This window comes from Gobio gobio, assembly GCF_949357685.1.
Source record: "Gobio gobio genome assembly, chromosome: 8".
In the NCBI taxonomy this organism is placed as follows: domain Eukaryota; kingdom Metazoa; phylum Chordata; class Actinopteri; order Cypriniformes; family Gobionidae; genus Gobio; species Gobio gobio.
Window position 1 is genome coordinate 31621097 of NC_137114.1, and position 20419 is coordinate 31641515.

The window sequence follows — 20419 nt, forward strand, 5'->3', positions numbered from 1 at the left end:
TTAAATATACGATTATCCATGGCAACCATCCCATATTTCATATGGACGTGTAAATACAAATACTTTATTATGGTTAATTTTTCATTTAAAATGTGCTAATGTGTAATTTAAAATATTGTAGGACGTTTGTTTCTTTTAGAAGCATTTGTGGAACTGAATAAACCAATCGGATACGTTTGTAGCGAACGCATAGAAATGGGTGGGGCATGGAGCAGTAGCCAATCGAATACATTTATAGATGCAGAGGGGGCGGGGTATTAACGTTGGATAACGTCCTAGCATGTCGTATGCCACTAAACTACGCAATATAATGTAAAAAAAAAAAAAAAAACTACAACAAATATACCAACTAATGGCGTGTTTTTGTTATAGATGTCCATAAAAAATAATGGTGTAAAAATTAGAATGAGCTGAGAGTTACTTGAGTTTCGTTTTCAAATGGATGCTTCTGGATCAAAACAACTGGTCGACGACTGGGATGACATTAGCGACTCAGAATTTCTCAACATCCCTTCAGAGGAACAAAGCATCGGTAAAACATCGTGTAATTTTCAAGTATTTTGAGAGCCCCATTGTGTAGGCTAATTTTGATAATTTGTTGTTATTGTAGTCATGCGTTTTTTCTTTCTGTTCAGTATAATCTTATCTGTGTAACGTTATATATTTTTCTTTCCACTGAAAGAAAAACGAGATACAACTTGTATATTGTTGTTAGGTTTTATACACACACTACAGTATTTTCTTTCTTTGTCTTTTGAGATCCCCAGTGTCCCCTCAGTAGTGAAACTGATAGTAAACACTCAGTGGACTTCGACAGCCCCAGTGTGTCCACTTCATCAGTGTACAACAAGTAAGTCTTTTGTGTGATGCTTTATTATAGAAATTATTTCTGGATATTGTGCGCAGACATGCAACCCACGTGATTATTCAACATTTATGGTCACATAACATATAATGCTCTACTGTTCAGCCATAATGAAGAGGCTTTGGGGCAAGAAACAGTAAAAACAGATGATGCGAGGGGTTTAAAGAGAAAGAGCCTCCATGAAAACAGCTTCAGCCCAATGCAACGCTTCCTCAAGCGGCATCTGAGTGTGACCCTTCTGTGTGACCAGTCTTGGTGTGAGATGAAGACCATCTACAGTCTTTTGAAGCCATATCTCAAAAGAAAAGATCTGCAACGCACTGAGGTGCAAATCGGAAAAGACATACATTTATCAAGAGGTGATGTAATAAACTGCATTTAAACTGCTTTACTGTAACATAATGTATCATGCATATTCAGTCATTCGATCCATGCCTTTCATCTCCAGAACTGGAGATACAGGACGTTGTCCCTATAAATATCCGGACTAGAGAGGATGCAGAAGCCATCAAACTTCTCAACATGTTGCACATGATTCCACGGTTAGAAGCCGGTGTGTATGAATAATTAAATAAATAATTTTAGGTATTGTTTTGGTACTTAGATTAGGTATAAACATTTAATTTCCAAACATCTTATTTCAGGGGAACGTGTGCGAGAGTTCCCTGTGTTTGGTGTGCAGGAAGGTGTTTTTGTCATGGGGGTCATTGATGAACTGATGTATAACCAGAAGGGGGAGCTGGTCCTACATGAGCTCAAGACACGCAAACACAACTCCATGCCTAGTTCTGCACAAGATAAAGTCAACTGCTTTCAGGTGAGTTCGAGTTCTGGTCCTCAGTGATGCATCAGTAAATCAATACTGCGCATTTGTGCACGCATAGCTGCTTTGTTTTTCCTGGACTTCATTGTGTTTCCACATACATTTGGCCATACAGTGTGGGTCAATGATGTGACACTCATTTTTTTGCATCATCTATTCATTTATTTACAAACAAAAAAACCATTACAAATTCAATTCACACATACAATAAACTGAATTAAACTTTTCTATAAAGATCATGATCATTTTCTTAATAGCTTAATAAAAAATGAAATCATGGAAGAATTAAATTCTAGCGATGAAAACCTTAAGTAGTTTGGTGTAATCTTTTATTATTATTTCTTAGTAGGAAAAAAATTGGTTTTATTTTAGTATTACATATATACAAGTATTTCTTACTTCTAGCTTTTATTTTTATATGATCAGTTTTTATTTAATTTGAATTTTAAGTTTAATTAATTTTTTATTTCAGTTTTAATATTAGTAATTTTAGTACTTTAGCTTAAATGTATTTATTTCAATTTCCAATTTTCGAGGTTTCTCATTTTCTTGTTATTCTTTTATACCAAACATGATTTTTAATAGTTTTATTTTCAGTTTACAACACTGATAAAAATGATCTTTTTAAAAAAAACATTACAAATATTTGAACAAATTGTCTGCGAAATCAAAGTCATGTGGTGCAAGCAGCCATATCATGTGGTTAGATTCTCCAAAACGAAATTAATAATTTATGAAATTTATAGAAATGCTTTTACCATGGAAATATATTTAAAAATGTGGAAAATGGAAAATCATATGAAAGCAACATGAATAAAAAAGCAAATTTCTAAGAACTTGGCACAGATTTTCTTCCCTTTTCTTTACTATGCACACTCTAATTGACTGTATATGGGATCTTTATATCTGTTTTTTTAAACTGTCCATCTGTTATTCAGGTGGGCCTGTATAAATTGCTATTTGATGGACTGGTCAGAGGGGAAGTGAAGAAAGACGAGGTTTTAAATCACCTTAAACTGCGTTCAACTCAAGTGCTTGGAGCAGGAGTCCAGGCCCATGCTAAAAGCATTGGGGTTCAGGCGACTACCTTTGAGGAACTGGTTGATGCCCTACTAATAACTGTGTCATGTTCTGATCTTCCATGCGTTGACCTGCTTCAGCTTGAATACCATCACCAAGGCTCTAGTGGATCCATTGGGACCAGAGTCGCTCCTTACAATGAAGCCCAACTACGGGCAGAGCTTCAGCGCTATCTGGCCTACTGGACAGGTCAGAGGGAACCCAAAGGGGTGGACATAGAGGAGGCCTGGAAATGTAGATCATGCCTGTATGAACAGACTTGTGATTGGATAAAGAATAGATCACAAGTATCTGACCAACAAGCAGCTCATGCTAGCTCCTGCTCATGATTTAACATGTCATACAAACATTTGTATGTGGCGACTATTAATTACTTTTCTCATATTTCTAGCTTTTACATTTACAAGTCTTTCCGTTTTTTAAATAATGATGAGATATGAATGTTATTGTGCAACTCTATAATGACTGTGAGTGATGCATTGTGAATTCATAATGCATGATTTAATCCATAATGCAATTTTTTGACTGGAATAGCTGTAATGGAAGCAAGCTGAAAGCTTTGTGTACATTAAGAATTTGAGCCCACTTAGATAGTGGAACGGATATGTGCTTCTCAATGAGCGATGCCTTCAGTCAAGGGAGGCAGATTATAATTAATATATAATGCATTTAAAGTGACCAAATTACATGTATACAGAACTTCTAATGTTCTGCCATTTTGTTTTAATATTGTTAATTTCCTTTTTGTTAATATTATTTTATTACTTTTTTTTAAACAAAGATGTACATCATTAACCGTAGCCATTATATATTAATAAATTATGAATAGCTATTAATCCCTAACTAAATAAATCATGATAGATATATATATAATGTTTGTCACTATCAAAACATCTTATATTTCTAGTTTATAATGAAAAATGTGCCATTAGATGGTGCTATTTTACCATTTTATATTTAATATTCTCTGGTTTAGAATGTTGACTCATTTCTGTAAGATGATAATATGATAAACAATATGATAACTATGACATTATCAGTCTGTATTTGACAGTTATTCATAATATTAAATCAGTGATGTGGTGTGCCAAAGACTGGAAATGCCATATTTTGATTAGCAGATCTCTCATAGTGATACACTTGTGTTGATACGGAGAGGCTTGTTTGTTTGGGCCCGAAACTTCCTCTGCACTGGCACTGACCTCAGCACTGCTGTTCTTCATATGTCGTCATCGAGCGCAGGCCTTGGAGCATGTCCTTGTTATCAATATGACACTGTCAGACTAGAAATGACACATCTGGCATTTAAAAGAGGCCACACACTCCCTCGGGGTGTTTTCCATGTGAACCTAAATCACACACAAACACTTTATTCAGTCTTTAAATTCAATGCACAAATGTTTGAATTTGTTCAAACATTTGACTGTTGGTTAAGGTGTGTATAGGCGCCTTTGCTGGCACATAAGTTGTTTTAATTGTCTCTGGAGGCTTGTTCATTTGAATAATTGACTCATTCTTCTCCTCATTGCTTGTCTCATGATCAGCACACAACTGACTGCAATTCTTAATAGAGAAGAATCTGTGCTCTAATTTGATACCAGTAATGATTTTACCCAGCTTTGCCCATGCGCATGGCATGCATCAAACACCCGTGAGGCTGAGAGCAGCCGTTATTAGATTGTGCTCGGGTCTGTTCTAATCTGCTAGTCGACAGGCTAAAAGAGCCATACCCTGTGCTGTGTTTGCTCATGTCTGCATGAAAGCATGCCATCTTCTTTAACGCAACGGGCATATGAACCTGCAGTACCGTCTCTGATGAAGTCACTCAGGCGCTAATGACCCCTCATTCAAGGCTCTTAAAAGCACTCCCACTCACTCAGTCTCCAGTAAAGTGCTTCAGCACTTCACTTCAGCCTCTGTAAACTCTGTCACCTGGCAGACAGAGGAGCCATCCTATACTAATGTGGCCCATCGCTTCATGCTCTTTTTGTCTTGCTCACTGATCTGCACCAAACTCAATTCCGGCCTTCTCTGATCAATCAATAGGATGGCAAAAAAAAGGGTCTCTGAATGGTGATTGCATTAAGGCAAGTTAAGGCAAGTTGAATGGCTCCATTTTTACTTTACCTATCATGTTAGAAAAGGGTTAAATGATGTGTAAATCTAAGTGCAAACACATGGGATGATTTAATTGATATATGTGAGTGTGCAGTGCATGGGAACTAATGCTGATATAAATTTGTCAGGACTTTGGAACCATTCGTTTTGCATTGTGATATCTCACATTGATGAATGTCATTACATTGGTTTACATAATTCCCGGTAGGCAAATAATTCTTCTAGCATAGGGTGAATCTCACCTATCACATAGTTCATCTATTTATAATATAATGGCCTGGTTTCACAGACGGGGCTTAGTTTAGGCCTTAGTTTAATTAGGACATTTACGTAGTTTTTATAAACATGTCTTAGAAAAAAAAAACATTACTGGTGTGCATCTTGAAACAAAACAATGGCAGTGACATATTTTAAGATATTACAGTTCAAGTTGCTTTCAGTTAAAACAGCTCAAACATGCATTATAGTCTGAGACTAAGCCTTGTCTGTGAAACTGGTGGTATATATTCTAAAAATATTATTATATACCATTCAAAAGTTTGGCCTCTGTAAGATTGTTTATGAAATAAGTCTCTTATGCGCATAGAGGCTGCATTTATTTGCTAAAACAAATATTGTAAAATGTGTAATATTGTTACAATTAAATTTTTTTTTTTCTATTTTAATATATTTTAACATGTAATTCATTCCTGTGATGGCAAAGCTGAATTTTCAGCATCATTACTGTAGTCTTCAGTGTCACATGATCCTTCAGAAATCATTCTAATATTCTGAATTGCTTCTCAAGTAGAAGTTTTATTGAAAACAGTTGTGGTGTTTAATCATCTTGTGAAATTAATCGTTTTCAGGATTTTTTTTGCAATTTATTGCATCCTTTCTAAGTAAAAGTATTTTATTAAAAAAAATAAAAATTAAATAAAAAGTAATTTATTAAAAAAATCTTACTATCTACTAATATAATTATAATTATTAAATCAATTAAAAATAAATGAGTAATAAATTAAAATAATAAACAGATATTTTTGCATTGAAATAATAAGATTTGTTTTTTGCATTATGTTAATTAAAAATGGAAATATGGTTAATTATCATGAAAACAGTGCAAAATGTAAAGTATGACCTAGACTTGTCATTAACTTATTCACCTAAAATGCTTAAGGATGTTTACTTAAGTGTATTCATGATACATTTTCTTAGAAGGAACTGGAAAAATAATGACAAAGATTATTGCAAAGAAAAAATGCATGATGCATAGACTAAAAACTATGCAGTAAATCCATTAAAAGTGGAAGCCTGTGACGCAGATCTCATTACAGTGACAGCGGTCTGCTGCCGCAATAATGTAACTGAGCCAGAATTCAGCTCCACCCTGCCCAGTGTGGAGATCCCCACATGGTCAAATAATCCCAGTCTGGAGAAATTGAAACCCACAGGCCTCTTTAAGCTAAAGCAAAACATGAGGAAGTCTTTGGACCCAACCAGCAGCTGTCCACAACTCCAATCTCACTGTCATCATTAGTCAACTGACAAAAACACTTCTGTCTCCATTTCGGACTCTTTAATACCAGGACTCAGCGCTACACTGTGGTTAGACTGGAATCTGCTGCATGTGATCTCAGAAACTGAGCGCAAGGGCCTAATAACACTGCCGTCATCTTTTTGCTAATATAATGAAATAAGAGTCTTGTGTTTGGAATAATACTGAGGAAGGGAGAAGAGGGTTGTGAGAAAAGTAAGTGTTGCAGTGTTTCAGTGCAGATCTCAAACAAAGTTTTGGAAACTTAATTTTTAGCAAATATGTGATAATAGATTAGGTTAAGTCATGGCTTAATTATGAAACAACAGATATACACTTTATAAAATCATTTTTTAATTGTAAATAAAACGGATTACGTTTTACAAAAAAATACTATTTCAGTCCTTCTACTTCAAAATTTCACTTTTAATTCTTGCCGTTTCTTTGTAATTACCAAATGTGAATAAAATAATTATGAAATAACTCAATAAAAACAAGTAAAGCCAGGTTCAAACTGTACGATTTTGGCCACAATTTGACCGTCTAAAGCCAGGTCCACACTGTGTGATTTTGGCAATGATTTTTTGACAAATTTAGCAAATCCTAAAAGATTCTTCTGATCCTAGGCTAAAATCTGAAGTCTTTGATCGTTAGTTTGACATGTTCACCGGCAGCCGATTAATGACCGCTGTGATCAAATTTGACCTCAGACGAAATTCTGGCAGTGTCAGAAGATTTGGCACACAATCCTGCAGTGTGTAGCCACCACTTCAATCCCGCGTGTAATGCTGCTCACTATCACCGAACGCATCATTGATTGACGATATAAAACTCTGGACAAGTTTTCTTGCGTGCGTCCATTTTTAGCGTGGCTTGACTATCGTACAGTCTGACATTAATGACAACTTAGATCTTACAGTGTGACATGGCTTACAGCGGGGATCATGTTCGTACAGTCTGACAAGGAACAATCCTAAAGTATTATACACTCACCTAAAGGATTATCAGGAACACCTGTTCAATTTCTCAATAATGCAATTATCTAATCAACCAATCACATGGCAGTTGCTTCAATGCATTTAGGGGTGTGGTCCTGGTCAAGACAATCTCCTGAACTCCAAACTGAATGTCAGAATGGGAAAGAAAGGTGATTTAAGCAATTTTGAGCGTGGCATGTTTGTTGGTGCCAGACGGGCCGGTCTGAGTATTTCACAATCTGCTCAGTTACTGGGATTTTCACACACAACCATTTCTAGGGTTTACAAAGAATGGTGTGAAAAGGGAAAAACATCCAGTATGCGGCAGTCCTTTGGGCGAAAATGCCTTGTTGATGCTAGAGGTCAGAGGAGAATGGGCCGACTGATTCAAGCTGATAGAAGAGCAACTTTGACTGAAATAACCACTCGTTACAACCGAGGTATGCAGCAAAGCATTTGTGAAGCCACAACACGCACAACCTTGAGGCGGATGGGCTACAACAGCAGAAGACACCACCGGGTACCACTCATCTCCACTACAAATAGGAAAAAGAGGCTACAATTTGCATGAGCTCACTAAAATTGGACAGTTGAAGACTGAAAAAATGTTGCCTGGTCTGATGAGTCTCGATTTCTGTTGAGACATTCAGATGGTAGAGTCAGAATTTGACGTAAACAGAATGAGAACATGGATCCATCATGCCTTGTTACCACTGTGCAGGCTGGTGGTGGTGGTGTAATGGTGTGGGGGATGTTTTCTTGGCACATTTTAGGCCCCTTAGGGCCAATTGGGTATTGTTTAAATGCCACGGCCTACCTGAGCATTGTTTCTGACCATGTCCATCCCTTTATGACCACCATCCTCTGATGGCTACTTCCAGCAGGATAATGCACCATGTCACAAAGCTCAAATAATTTCAAATTGGTTTCTTGAACATGACAATGAGTTCATTGTACTAAAATGGCCCCCACAGTCACCAGATCTCAACCCCATAGAGCATATTTGGGATGTGGTGGAACGGGAGCTTCGTGCCCTGGATGTGCATCCCACAAATCTCCATCAACTGCAAGATGCTATCCGATCAATATGGGCCAACATTTCTAAAGAATGCTTTTAGCACCTTGTTGAATCAATGCCACGTAGAATTAAGGCAGTTCTGAAGGCGAAAGGGGGTCAAACACAGTATTAGTATGGTGTTCCTAATAATCCTTTAAGTGACTGTAAATCACACAGTGTGCACCCGGCTTAAGACAAATGTGGAGAATCCTAAAAGATTCCTCTGATTCTAGGCCCTTTGGTCCGTATTCTTAAAGCTTCTAAGAATCCTCTCAGAAAGCTCCTAATTTACCTAAAAAACTTCTATGTAGGAGTCTTAGCTTAAAGCAAGGAACACACCAAGCCGACAACGACCAACTAGTGGCGATGAAAGCAAACTGCGGAGTCTGGCGCTCAACATCCAACGGCAAAGTAGCAAGTCCGTTCTGTGCCTGCGTAAGAGGAAATGCCTTTCCGTTTTCATTATTCAAAGCGGGAAACCGGAAGAACTAAAGGGAAATAAACAAAGCAGCTCAGAATCTCGTGCACTGGTTCGCTAGCTGAACAGCCAATCAGAATGATCAGATGGCCCGACGCCGAATCAACATGTTGAATTGGCCGAAAAATAGCCGACGAGGACCAACTTAAGCCGACGGTGCGGAACACACAGAGAAAACTTAGTCGGCCGACGCACAAAAACTGCCCGACAGCCGACCGTCGGCTTGGTGTGTTCCGGGCTTAAGAGGGATTCAGGACCGATCTGAGAGCAACTCTGAGCGAGGAAAATACAAAAACTTTTATACATTTTTTTTTGAAGACTGTGATTGGTTGATTGTCCAAGAAGGAAAAAAGAGCGCCTTGAAGTCTATGTAGAGTTATATAGAGTCGATGTTAGAGTCCATGTAAACCTTCACTTTGAAATTACCGACATCATTTTTCCTGTTTTACCGTACTCTCTCTCTCACACATAATATATATACTGTATATATTCTTTATTTTGTTATTATTTCTAAGAATTTTCTTAGAATTTTGTCACTAGGAGCTTCTCTTTGCATTAAGATTTTTCATAAATACAGGCCCTGAAGTCTTTGATTGCTAGTTGGACATGTTCGCCGACAGCCATTAAATGACTGTTGTGATTCACTTTTTCCTCACAATTGATATAATATATTAATATAAACTTGCAATTGCAAAAGACAAGTCAGAATTGTGAGATAAAAACTTGTGATTACCTTTTTATATTTTTATTCAGGGGTGGAAACAATGATGTAAAACTCCAGACAAGTCTTCTTGCATGCGTCTGTTTTTAACGCATCTTGACTGCTGGACAGTCTGACATAAATGATAACTGAGATCCTACAGTGTGACATGGCTTACAGCGAGGATCATGTTCGTACAGTCTGACAAGCAACAGTCGTAAAGGACTATTATAAATCATACAGTGTGCACCCGGGTTAAGAAACACTCTTTTTCACCCAGTTCTGCATTCAGGTCATTTGATACCAGCCCCTTTGTTTTGCTGTAAAGAACATCTTAATTCACTCTTTTACATTTTTGGCAGAGCACAAGGCCCATTAGTGCATTAGTGCCTTCATGCAAACCCTGTTAAAACACTGCATATCTGGTTGCGTGCACATTTTGTCCTAATAGAGTAATTGTCCTCTTGTCCTGGAAAGTAAAAAAGTAGAGGGGAGTATAATTTTTCATTCTGTGCTATGTGAGGGAGCGAGAGAGAACCGTGTAATTTAGCAGCCTCCAGGAAAGACTCTGAAGCATCCTTTAGTGAAGACGCAAATAACTCCAAGTAAAACAAATGAAAGGACACATGATCCAGGGACTGAGATAGGACCAGGCTGTGTGTAAGAGAATGTGAGTGCAGTTGTGTGTGTTTGTTTCAGCGGGGGAAATGAGAGTGAGTGTTTGCATATTAGTGGCACGAGTGCGCTTTTGTGCGTGCGGATGCAAGCTTGTGTACATGAGAGATTAATTGAGTTGTTCATAAATGTGCTGGGTTAATGAAATGGCAGTTGACAGTGACCGTGCTTCACAGGAAGCCCTGTAACAGGGCTTTATCTCTGTCACACGGCACAGAAAGAAACAGCTCATTATGTAGGTCACAAGTCAATTTGATAACTTACAGTTCTATGGGAATAAAATGCTTCTCTAAAGAAGGGTCACGACAGAACTGGAATAATAAAGGGGTCCTATTATGTTTTTTTTTTTAATACATTTTCAACTTTCTTCAGTGTCTAATGTTGCTGTTTGAGCATAAAAAATGTCTAGTTACAAAGTTACAAAGCACAAGGTCCACTCTAAAGGGAGTTACAGTGTTCTCCATATCAGTGCTCACTGTTTCTGAACTCCCTGAAATGCCTTGTTTGCATTTTCATGTGGGAACGTATGTCACAATATTCCTCATTTAAATAATTCCCACGCAATGCATACTCAAAAAAGGGGCAAGACCTGGTTGAGTTGCGTTAAAGTGAAGTGTGTTGAAACTCATGGTTATGGTAAAGGCCATGACATTTCCAAAAGCACACTCAAAGCACACTGCACTTTTCAGAAGGAGGGAACTAAACAGAGCGTTACAGACAGACTGTAACATATTTCTTTGGAGGCAAGTTGTAGTTGAACCCAAGTGCAGCATTTAGCATCCAGAACGTGAACAGGAATACGATGAACATAGACTTGACTTGACTTGGTTTGGCTTGGCATAGATTAGCGTAGACTTGACAAGAAACATGAACTCACCAACAATGGTACAGGGGATAATACTCGACAAACTGACAAGGCAAACATGAGGACTACAGAGACTAGCGTAACACATGACTATGGCAACCAATGAACAACTAGAACTCAACCACATGACAAGACAACGAACCAATGAGAACTATGGACACATGAACTAGGGAAGCACATGCCATGGTCACATAAGGGCAAGAAGGTCACATGACAAGAACCAGGAAACATGACTGAGGCAAAATTACAAAATAAAAGACGTGAAAACATAAATGTGAACCAAATCCCAAAACCAACCGTGACATATCCCCCCCCTCAAAGGGTGCCTCCCAACACCCTAATGGAACACACATCCAAAACCCAAAAATTGATAAGTCCAGAGGGGGGAGGAGTTGAAGTGGACCAGGGGGAGGGATGGAACGTGGAGCAGAGGCGGTCCTGGGCCATGGTGCAGTGGTGACCCTGGCCAGTGGAGCACTGGCCGATCTGGGCCATGGTGCAGTGTAGGGCCAAGCTCCGCCTCCACTGGAGCTTGCTACCTGTAGTCCCCCCAAAAAAATCTCCAGGGGAAACTTGAATGGTGGCCGTGGCATGACTGGTCAGGGGCTGGAGCCATCTCTGGACTCTGGTCACGGACTGGAGCCATCTCTGGACGCTGGTCACGGGCTGGAGCCATCTCTGGACACTGGTCACGGGCTGGAGCCATCTCTGGACTCTGGTCACGGGCTGGAGCCATCTCTGGATGCTGGTCAGGGGCTGGAGCCATCACAGGACACTGGTCAGGGGCTGGAGCCATCTCTGGACTCTGGTCACGGACTGGAGCCATCTCTGGACTCTGGTCACGGACTGGAGCCATCTCTGGACTCTGGTCACGGGCTGGAGCCATCTCTGGATGCTGGTCAGGGGCTGGAGCCATCACAGGACACTGGTCAGGGGCTGGAGCCATCTCTGGACTCTGGTCACGGACTGGAGCCATCACTGGACACTGGTCAGGGGCTGGAGCCATCTCTGGACTCTGGTCACGGGCTGGAGCCATCACTGGACACTGGTCAGGGGCTGGAGCCATCTCTGGACTCTGGTCACGGGCTGGAGCCATCACTGGACACTGGTCAGGGGCTGGAGCCATCTCTGGACTCTGGTCATGGGCTGGAGCCCTATCTGGACTCTGGTCACGGGCTGGAACCGTCTTTGGACTCGGGTCGTAGACAGGAGAGGTCACTGGACTCTGGACATGGACAGGAGACGTCCCTGGAGCGGCGGGCACTGTGGGATTGTGGAGTTCCTCCAAAGTTCCCACAGTAAACGAGGAACCACTCAACAGAAGTTCAAAGTCAATATCCGCTTGTTAAGTCGTGACGTAAGGAATTCCGTTTCTGGGTCCAAGTCTCAACTCGTTTCACTTGAGAATGCCATTGACGGCCGTTTATGAGCGCTATTTATTCATATTAAACATCAAACATTTTAAAAAGTTTTAACATTTTAAATACTTAGAGTCTCTCTGTGCTCACAGAGTCACAGACATTATATTTTTACAATTTATAAAAGACGAATCACTGTCTGGCTATCTGGAATTTTGGTATGGAGATAAAGGTTATGATAAAAAAAATGTTTTTGTAGTATTACACCACATTTTGTGTGTATATTAGCACCATTTGTTGTTTTCCTTGTCGTATGGGATCCGGAAGCGCTGCCGCCTGACGTCAGACTTAACAACCCAATAGTCAACCAGAGTCCATGGGACATTGCTCTCAGGCATTAAATAATTCAAATGACAATTAAGTCTATTGCGAAAAATGCCCTTGAGGGCAACATCAATAAAATGAAAGTCCACCTCCATAACAAAGCTTGCAAAAATCCGCCACATAAACCTCTACGGATCTATCACCTTGGCATAGACGTAGTAGGGTGACTGCTGGGTTCATTGTTGACGGTCGAGTATTCAGTAACATATTCCTCTGGAGGCAAGTTGTAGTTGTAGACTCGGAAGAGAGGTGCTGCAACAGTGTAAAATACAGGTGCTTGTCATATAATTAGAATATCATCAAAAAGTTCCATTCAAAAAGTGAAACTTGTTCATCATTCACTATATTCATTCATTACACACAGACTGATATATTTTAACTGTTTATTTCTTTTAATTTTGATGATTATAACAGACATCTAAGGAAAATCCCAAATTCAGTATCTCATAAAATTATATATTACTTAAGACCAATACAAAGAAAGGATTTTTAGAAATCTTGGCCAACTGAAAAGTATGAACATGAAAAGTATGAGCATGTCCAGCACTCAAAACTTAGTTACCTTTTGCCTGAATTACTGCAGCAATGCAGGCTTGGCATGGAGTCGATCAGTCTGTGGCACTGCGCAGGTGTTATGAGAGCCCAGGTTGCTCTGATAGTGGCCTTCAGCTCTTCTGCATTGTTGGGTCTTTCATATCGCATCTTCCTCTTCACAATATCCCATAGATTTTCTATGGAATTAAGGTCAGGCGAGTTTTCTGGCCAATTAAGAACAGGGACCTTGAGACCAATTAAGAACAGGGAACATGGTCCTTAAACCAGGTACTGGTTGCTTTGGCACTGTGTGCAGGTGCCAAGTCCTGTTGGAAAATGAAATCTGCATCTCCATTAAGTTGGTCAGCAGCAGGAAGCATTAAGTGCTCTAAAACTTCCTGGTATACGGCTGCGTTGACCTTGGACCTCAGAAAACACAGTGGACCAACACCAGCAGATGACATGGCACCCCAAACCATCACTGACTGTGGAAACTTTACACTGGACCTCAAGCAACGTGGATTGTGTGCCTCTCCTCTCTTCCTCCAGACTCTGGGACCCTGATTTCCAAAGGAAATGCAAAATTTACTTTCATCAGAGAACATAACTTTGGATGACTTTTATTCCTTTTTGTCTTTAGTACAGGCGAGACGCTTCTGACGCTGTTTGTTGTTCAAGAGTGGCTTGACACAAGGAATGTGACAGCTGAAACCCATGTCTTGCATACGTCTGTGCGTAGTGGTTCTTGAAGCACTGACTCCAGCTCCAGTCCACTCTTTGTGAATCTCCCCCACAATTTTTGAATGGGTTTTGTTTCACAATCCTCTCCAGGGTGCGGTTATCCCTATTGCTTGTACACTTTTTTCTACCACATCTTTTCCTTCCCTTCGCCTCTCTATTAATGTTCTTGGACACAGAGCTCTGTGAACAGCCAGCCTTTTTTGCAATGACCTTTTGTGTCTTGCCCTCCTTGTGCAAGGTGTCAATTGTCGTCTTTTGGACAACTGTCAAGTCAGCAGTGATTGTGTAGCCTACAGAACTAGACTGAGAGACCATTTAAAGGCCTTTGCAGGTGTTTTGAGTTAATTAGCTGATTAGAGTGTGGCACCAGATGTCTTCAATATTGAACCTTTTCACAATATTCTAATTCTCTGAGATACTGAATTTGGGATTTTCCTTAGTTGTCTGTTATAATCATCAAAATTAAAAGAAATAAACGTTTGAAATATTTCGGTCTGTGTGTAATGAATGAATATAATATACAAGTTTCACTTTTTGAATGGAATTAGTTAAATAAATCAACTTTTTGATGATATTCTAATTATATGACCAGCACCTGTATGTGTAAAGTAATGTGTTTTTTTAACATTCAAGCATGAAAACCTATTCTAGTAAAACCCAAGAACAAAATCAAGACTTTTTAAAAGGGCTTGAATTGGCTGTTCATAAACTTTAAAAGTTTATAAAAAAGTACGTTATGTTCCTTATTACTGCATTTTTATATTTTTGACCGGTGACTTTTTTCAGTACATTGGCAAGGGCAATTTGCCCTTAGGTCAAACACACTCACACACAACACACACATTTTGCTTATTCATGCAAGATGAGAAGATATGAATTCATTTGCTATTTTTAGCATGCTCATATAGTGAGTCTGCACACTTTGGCCAGGCAGAGGACATTTGGCGATTCAAGCAGAGAACAAATTTAGCAAATCATCTAGAAAAAGCAGATGAAATGAATGTAGATGAACAAATAGTGCACATTGAAGATGTGTCCTCACAGGATTTAATTATTTCGACTGAGCTGTTGCTTCGCTGAAGCACTAAAAATTTTAATTCTGTTAATTAAATTCTGTAAATTCCAAATTCATTATTCAGTGGAACACAAAAGGAGATGTTTAGCAGAATGTTTGCACTGCTCTTTAAATACAATGAAAGTCAATGGTGACCAGGAGTTGTCAAGCTCCATAATCACAAAAAAACACCTTAATAATAGCCTGTGTGTCTTGCATGCTACATTCCAAATCATATAGCCATTCTTATGCATCTTGTAACTGCCAATGCCGAATTTGAATATGCATAAATATTCACATTGCATGAATGAAATTCGAATGTGAACATGAGGGGAAGATTTTCAGTCAACAACTTTCTCCCCCCAGTATCACAAGGCTTAAATCTAGTCCCAAAAATGAATGTTTGAGCTGTTTTAACTGAAAGCACGGACATGCACTATATTGCCAAAAGTGCACTTATGTTGGACGAGAATGCCTGGCTCGCAGTCTCCGCTCTAATTCTTCCCTAAGGTGTTCTATCGTGTTGAGGTCAGGACTCTGTGCAGGCCAGCAAGTTCATCCACACCAAACTCGCTCATCCATGTCTTTATGGACCTCGCTTTTCACTGGTGCACAGTCATGTTGGAACAGGAAGGGGCCATCCCCAAACTCTTCCCACAAAGTTGGGAGCATAAAATTGTCCAAAATGTCTTGGTATGCAGAAGCATTAAGAGTTTCTAACACTGGAACTAAGGGGCCAAGCCCAACACCTAAAAAACAACCCCCACACCATAATCCTCCCTTCACCAAACTTTACACTTGGCACAATGCAGTCAGGCAAGTACCGTTCTCCTGGCAACCGCCAACCTCCTGGCAACCGTCTATCCTATTGCCAGACAGAGAAGCTTGATTCGTCACTCCACTGCTCTAGAGTCCAGTGGCGGCGTGCTTTACACCACTGCATCCAACGCTTTACATTCCACTTGGTGATGCAGCTGCTCGGCCATGGAAACCCATTCCATGAAACTCTCTACGCACTGTTCTTGAGCTAATCTGAAGGCCACACAAAGTTTGGGGGTCTGTAGCTATTGACTCTGCAGAAAGTTGGCAACTTCTACGCACTGTGCGCCTCCGCATGCACTGACCCCGCTCTGTGATTTTATGAGTTGCTGTTGTTCCCAATTGCTTCCACTTTGTTATAATACCACTAACAGTTGACCGTGGAATATTTAGTCGTGAGGAAATTTCACAAATGGACCACAAATGGTGGTGTTACAACTAACCCCGCGTTAGGTTGTGCCCCGCTCTCCCCTATATGACATTCTTCTTTCAGACAAATAGAATCAGCGTTATATTAAAAATATAATATAAGTTGTATACGGAAGGTTAAAATTTTGGGCTCTCATTCACTGCCATTTTAATGCTTGGATTAGCCAGGACATTTTTAATATAACTCTGATTGTATTCGTCTGAAAGAAGAATGTCATATACATGACTTGAGGGTGAGTAAAACATGCGATAATTTTCATTTTGGGGTGAACTAACAGTTTAAATATTGAGCTAAGGCCTAATCCTGGCTTAATCTAAACCCTGTCTGTGAAACCAGAAAACCCCAGACAAAAACCACAGCTGCCATTTTTAGGGCAAGTACCCTCTTGGAATTGCTCTGTTTTATTTTGCATACATTTTTTTTTTACAGTGAAGAAATAAAAAAACTTCCATTCCCCAAAAAATGCAGGCCTTTCAAACAACATAGACAGCTAATATTTAATTGAAACAGTGATTGTGCTTTAGACGCCACTACAGTGTTCCTCAGAACACTAATGTATTTCAATGAAATACAAGCATTGGGAGCTGTTGTCATATCGTTTGGTTTATCTGTGCCTTGTTGTTCATTCACCTTGCATGTCAGCAGCTCAGCTGGATCGACATCTGCATGTCAACATGAAGACCTCAGCAGAGATTGCTGGGAAGTGTCTTCAAAACATGGTTCTAAATGTGGTTTTTAGTGCATTAGGTGCCGCTTTCTTTCAATTATGACAGCATGAGTTACTGCCAGCAGCGCTCATGCAATTACTGCCATGATCGAATGTACTGTCCTCTTGCCACATAGTGCCCCACCGAGTGGAACAAAACAAGCTATCGAGTTATCATCTGTCTAGCAGAAGGGTCCTGTAACACTAATTACACATAATGTTCTTTTCTGTTGTGATTAAAACTCAAAACATCACCAGGCTTGTTTTTCTCTATCACATGTACAGTAGCATGTTTTTGTGACGACTCGGCCTTTGTCTGTCACTCTGCTCCAGCAGTGGGGGGTTTTGAGCTCGCTATTTATTCCCAGAACAGGAATATACAGAAAGCTAGAAAAGCAGATGGTGTTCTGTGCTAATGAGTCCTAACACAATTCACCTGTTAGTATCTGAGTGCTTATTGGTGGGACTGTGGGAGAAGATATTAGTCGCCTGGTGAGAGTTCTTTAACACCTATGATGCATCCTATTTTAAATTTAGAGTGTGCCATGGAAAGTTTCCTATAACATCTCTTACCAGAAGGATCTTGGTTTATGTGTGAGCCATACAAAATTAAAGGGAGAGGCTTACCATCTCAGTCTCAGATAGACGAGCAGATTACATGGACAAAGGGAATTGTGTCAGGGAGGTTAGAGTTACAGTGAGTGTACTGTTTGTACAGTGAGGGCGCGATGTACTGTACTGACAGTCTTAAGAATGGCCTACTACACGTAGGCAGTGGTGTTAAAGTGGCATGTACACAGGGGGATATTTTTAGAAGTCCTCCTCACTGTAAGATGAGGGGAGAGAAGCTTCCAAGTGACGTTGATTTCTCAGTGTAAAAGGCCAGGGAGATGGATGTAGAGATTGGTTTTTTTGGAGGCCCCAATGCCCTTTAGCAGGAGTTCAGTAGTTTCCTTCTTAAAACACTGGGAAAATACTGAACTTTGGGAAAGCAGAATGTTAAATTGAGTAGAGTAAGGGTTGACGTTCATATTGTGTTTGAATAATGTTGAAATTATTAATAAATTATTCTTTAATGTTTTTTGGTCTTTTTGGCTCACCAAAGCTGCATTTATTTGAATAAATATACAGTAATATAATGTTTTTATATAATTTTTATTTTTTAATGGACCCCTTTCACAGACTGTGATGACACGTTTTAACGGTCATCAATACTTTTTTTGTATTTTCATTAAAAAAAATGTATGTACATTTATAACACTGATACTTTGCATTATATTACTTTTGCATCAAATTACAAAAAACAGAACATATTTCTCTCTTTTCACTGCCGTTATCAATCACATTCTATTTTTCCCTCTTTTTGAAAGTTGTGAAATCACTGTGATTTTCTTTTGCTATTTGAGCAAATGGGGACAAAAAATGTATATTTAATGTATAAAATCTAACCCAAATATGACGACTTCCGCTCTGAGAAACCCGGAAATGTGTTCAGGGTCACATGATCCTTCAGAAATCATTCTTATATGCTGATATGGTGCTCAAGAAACTTTTCTTATTAATTTCACAGTTTTAAACAATTGTGCTGTTAATTATTTTTGTTGAAATCATGATCATTTTTGCTCAAAAGCTCAAAAGAACAGTATTTATTTAAAAACTAAAACTATGTACTATCACTCTCTTTTGATCAATTCAATGCATCCTTGCTGAATAAAAGTATTCATTTCTTGTTAAAAATTTGCACAGACCCCAAACGTTTGAACGGTTGTGTATATTTAAGCAATGTCTCAGTCCACCAACAAAAGCAACAACATTATTAACTGATACACGTCTCATCTCTGAGCAGCACACAATATAGTGGAATCCTGAAAGAGTCAGTGTCAGAATCAGGGAGTCCAATGTTCATGTCCAATTTTTCAACTAGTAAACTGGTATTTACGATAATTCCGATAGCACGTGAAGGCAGCATTATTGCGTTCCTGAATGAACCAGTATTTTGAATTAATAATTTGAATAAGTGATTCAGTGACTCAGTGAATCTATTAAATGCCAAGCAAAAATAATCAATGAAAAATCTCCACCACTACAGCTGTTGCACAAGATATTAAGATTTGTTTTATGTATTGTATGTTGAATATAAGTGTATTTTTTCACTTGTTTATACTTTAATAAAAATGTCAGTGCAGGAAAGCACCATTCACTTGTCACACTTGATGTTTGCCTCATGTGTGTTACTGGGGTATAAGAGCAAGGGAAAGCCTTACCGTGTGTCCTGTGGGACTGTGTTTCTCTGGCTTGTCACCAGATAGGGCAACTTGTGACTCTTTAGGGACAGAGATCCCAGATCAGACTGTCTCAGTTACACGGGAAAGTCATACAGCACAAAAAGCACAAAAGTCAAATCCCACAGAAAGTATTTCGAAAACAAACTAATCACTTTGACAGCATAGTATAAATTCATTGAATAGGAAATGATGTGGGAGAAAAATGTGGCTCTACATCAGTTCGAAATCACCCGCGAGAGCCATGTTATGTTTTTTATTCCCTTCGTCTGTGCGTCACTGAGCCAGGAGGTGTTGAGTTGAGAGTGTGCTGTGGACATATACGTGAGTGCATGACTGCACCAAGAATTCATTTAGAAAAAGCACTCAGTTGAAAAGCAGACAGCTGACATGTTCATTGGTACGTTCAGATCTTACAGTCTATAGTTTAGATGAGTGAGGTAAACTAATGTGAGGTTTTTTTTCCTGTTGTTGTGATTTGATCTCGCTCATTGTGTTGTGAAAAGAATGGGGAGTGGATGTGTTATACATTCTGTGTCACCCTGACTGCAGCACGGGATACTGAATCATCCCTTTAAACGCTTTATTCTTTTTTATTTCTTTTTTGTTGTTGTTGTTGCTTTGATTTGAGTGCCTATATGGTATTTTCACCACTGTAATAGATAGATGAGAGAGAGAGAGAGAGAGAGAGAGAGAGAGAGAGAGAGAGAGAGAGAGAGAGAGAGAGAGAGAGAGAGAGAGAGAGAGAGAGAGAGAGAGAGAGAGAGAGAGAGATAGATAGCAGGGAGGTTTTTTTTGCTGAGAACAGCTGACCCAAAAGGACATGATTATATAATTCAGCTCACATCGAGTTTTTTGATCCCGCACATGCATTTGCAAACTGTAACAAACGACTGCCCAAGCTTCTCCTTTCAATACAACATAAATGCATATAATGCCAAGCTCCAAAAATGAATC

At 39.3% G+C, this 20419-nt stretch overlaps 1 protein-coding gene across 1 annotated transcript; it reads left to right on the forward strand.

The window, feature by feature from the left end:
• Positions 1-216: 216 nt before the first annotated feature.
• On the forward strand, positions 217-5549 carry exo5 (exonuclease 5). Its single transcript, XM_079824264.1, has 6 exons — positions 217-532; positions 760-850; positions 971-1224; positions 1314-1418; positions 1510-1682; positions 2627-5549. The coding sequence occupies exons 1-6, from the start codon at positions 439-441 to the stop codon at positions 3095-3097; spliced, it is 1188 nt and encodes a 395-aa protein (XP_079680390.1). The 5' UTR covers positions 217-438; the 3' UTR covers positions 3098-5549.
• The last annotated feature ends 14870 nt before the right edge of the window (positions 5550-20419 follow it).

Coding starts and splice junctions, on each gene's coding strand:
- exo5 (XM_079824264.1), top strand. CDS start 439: ATGGATGCTTCTGGATCAAAACAACTGGTCGACGACTGGGATGACATT. Junction 851..970: donor ACTTCATCAGTGTACAACAA/GTAAGTCTTTTG, acceptor TCTACTGTTCAG/CCATAATGAAGAGGCTTTGG. Junction 1,683..2,626: donor ATAAAGTCAACTGCTTTCAG/GTGAGTTCGAGT, acceptor TCTGTTATTCAG/GTGGGCCTGTATAAATTGCT.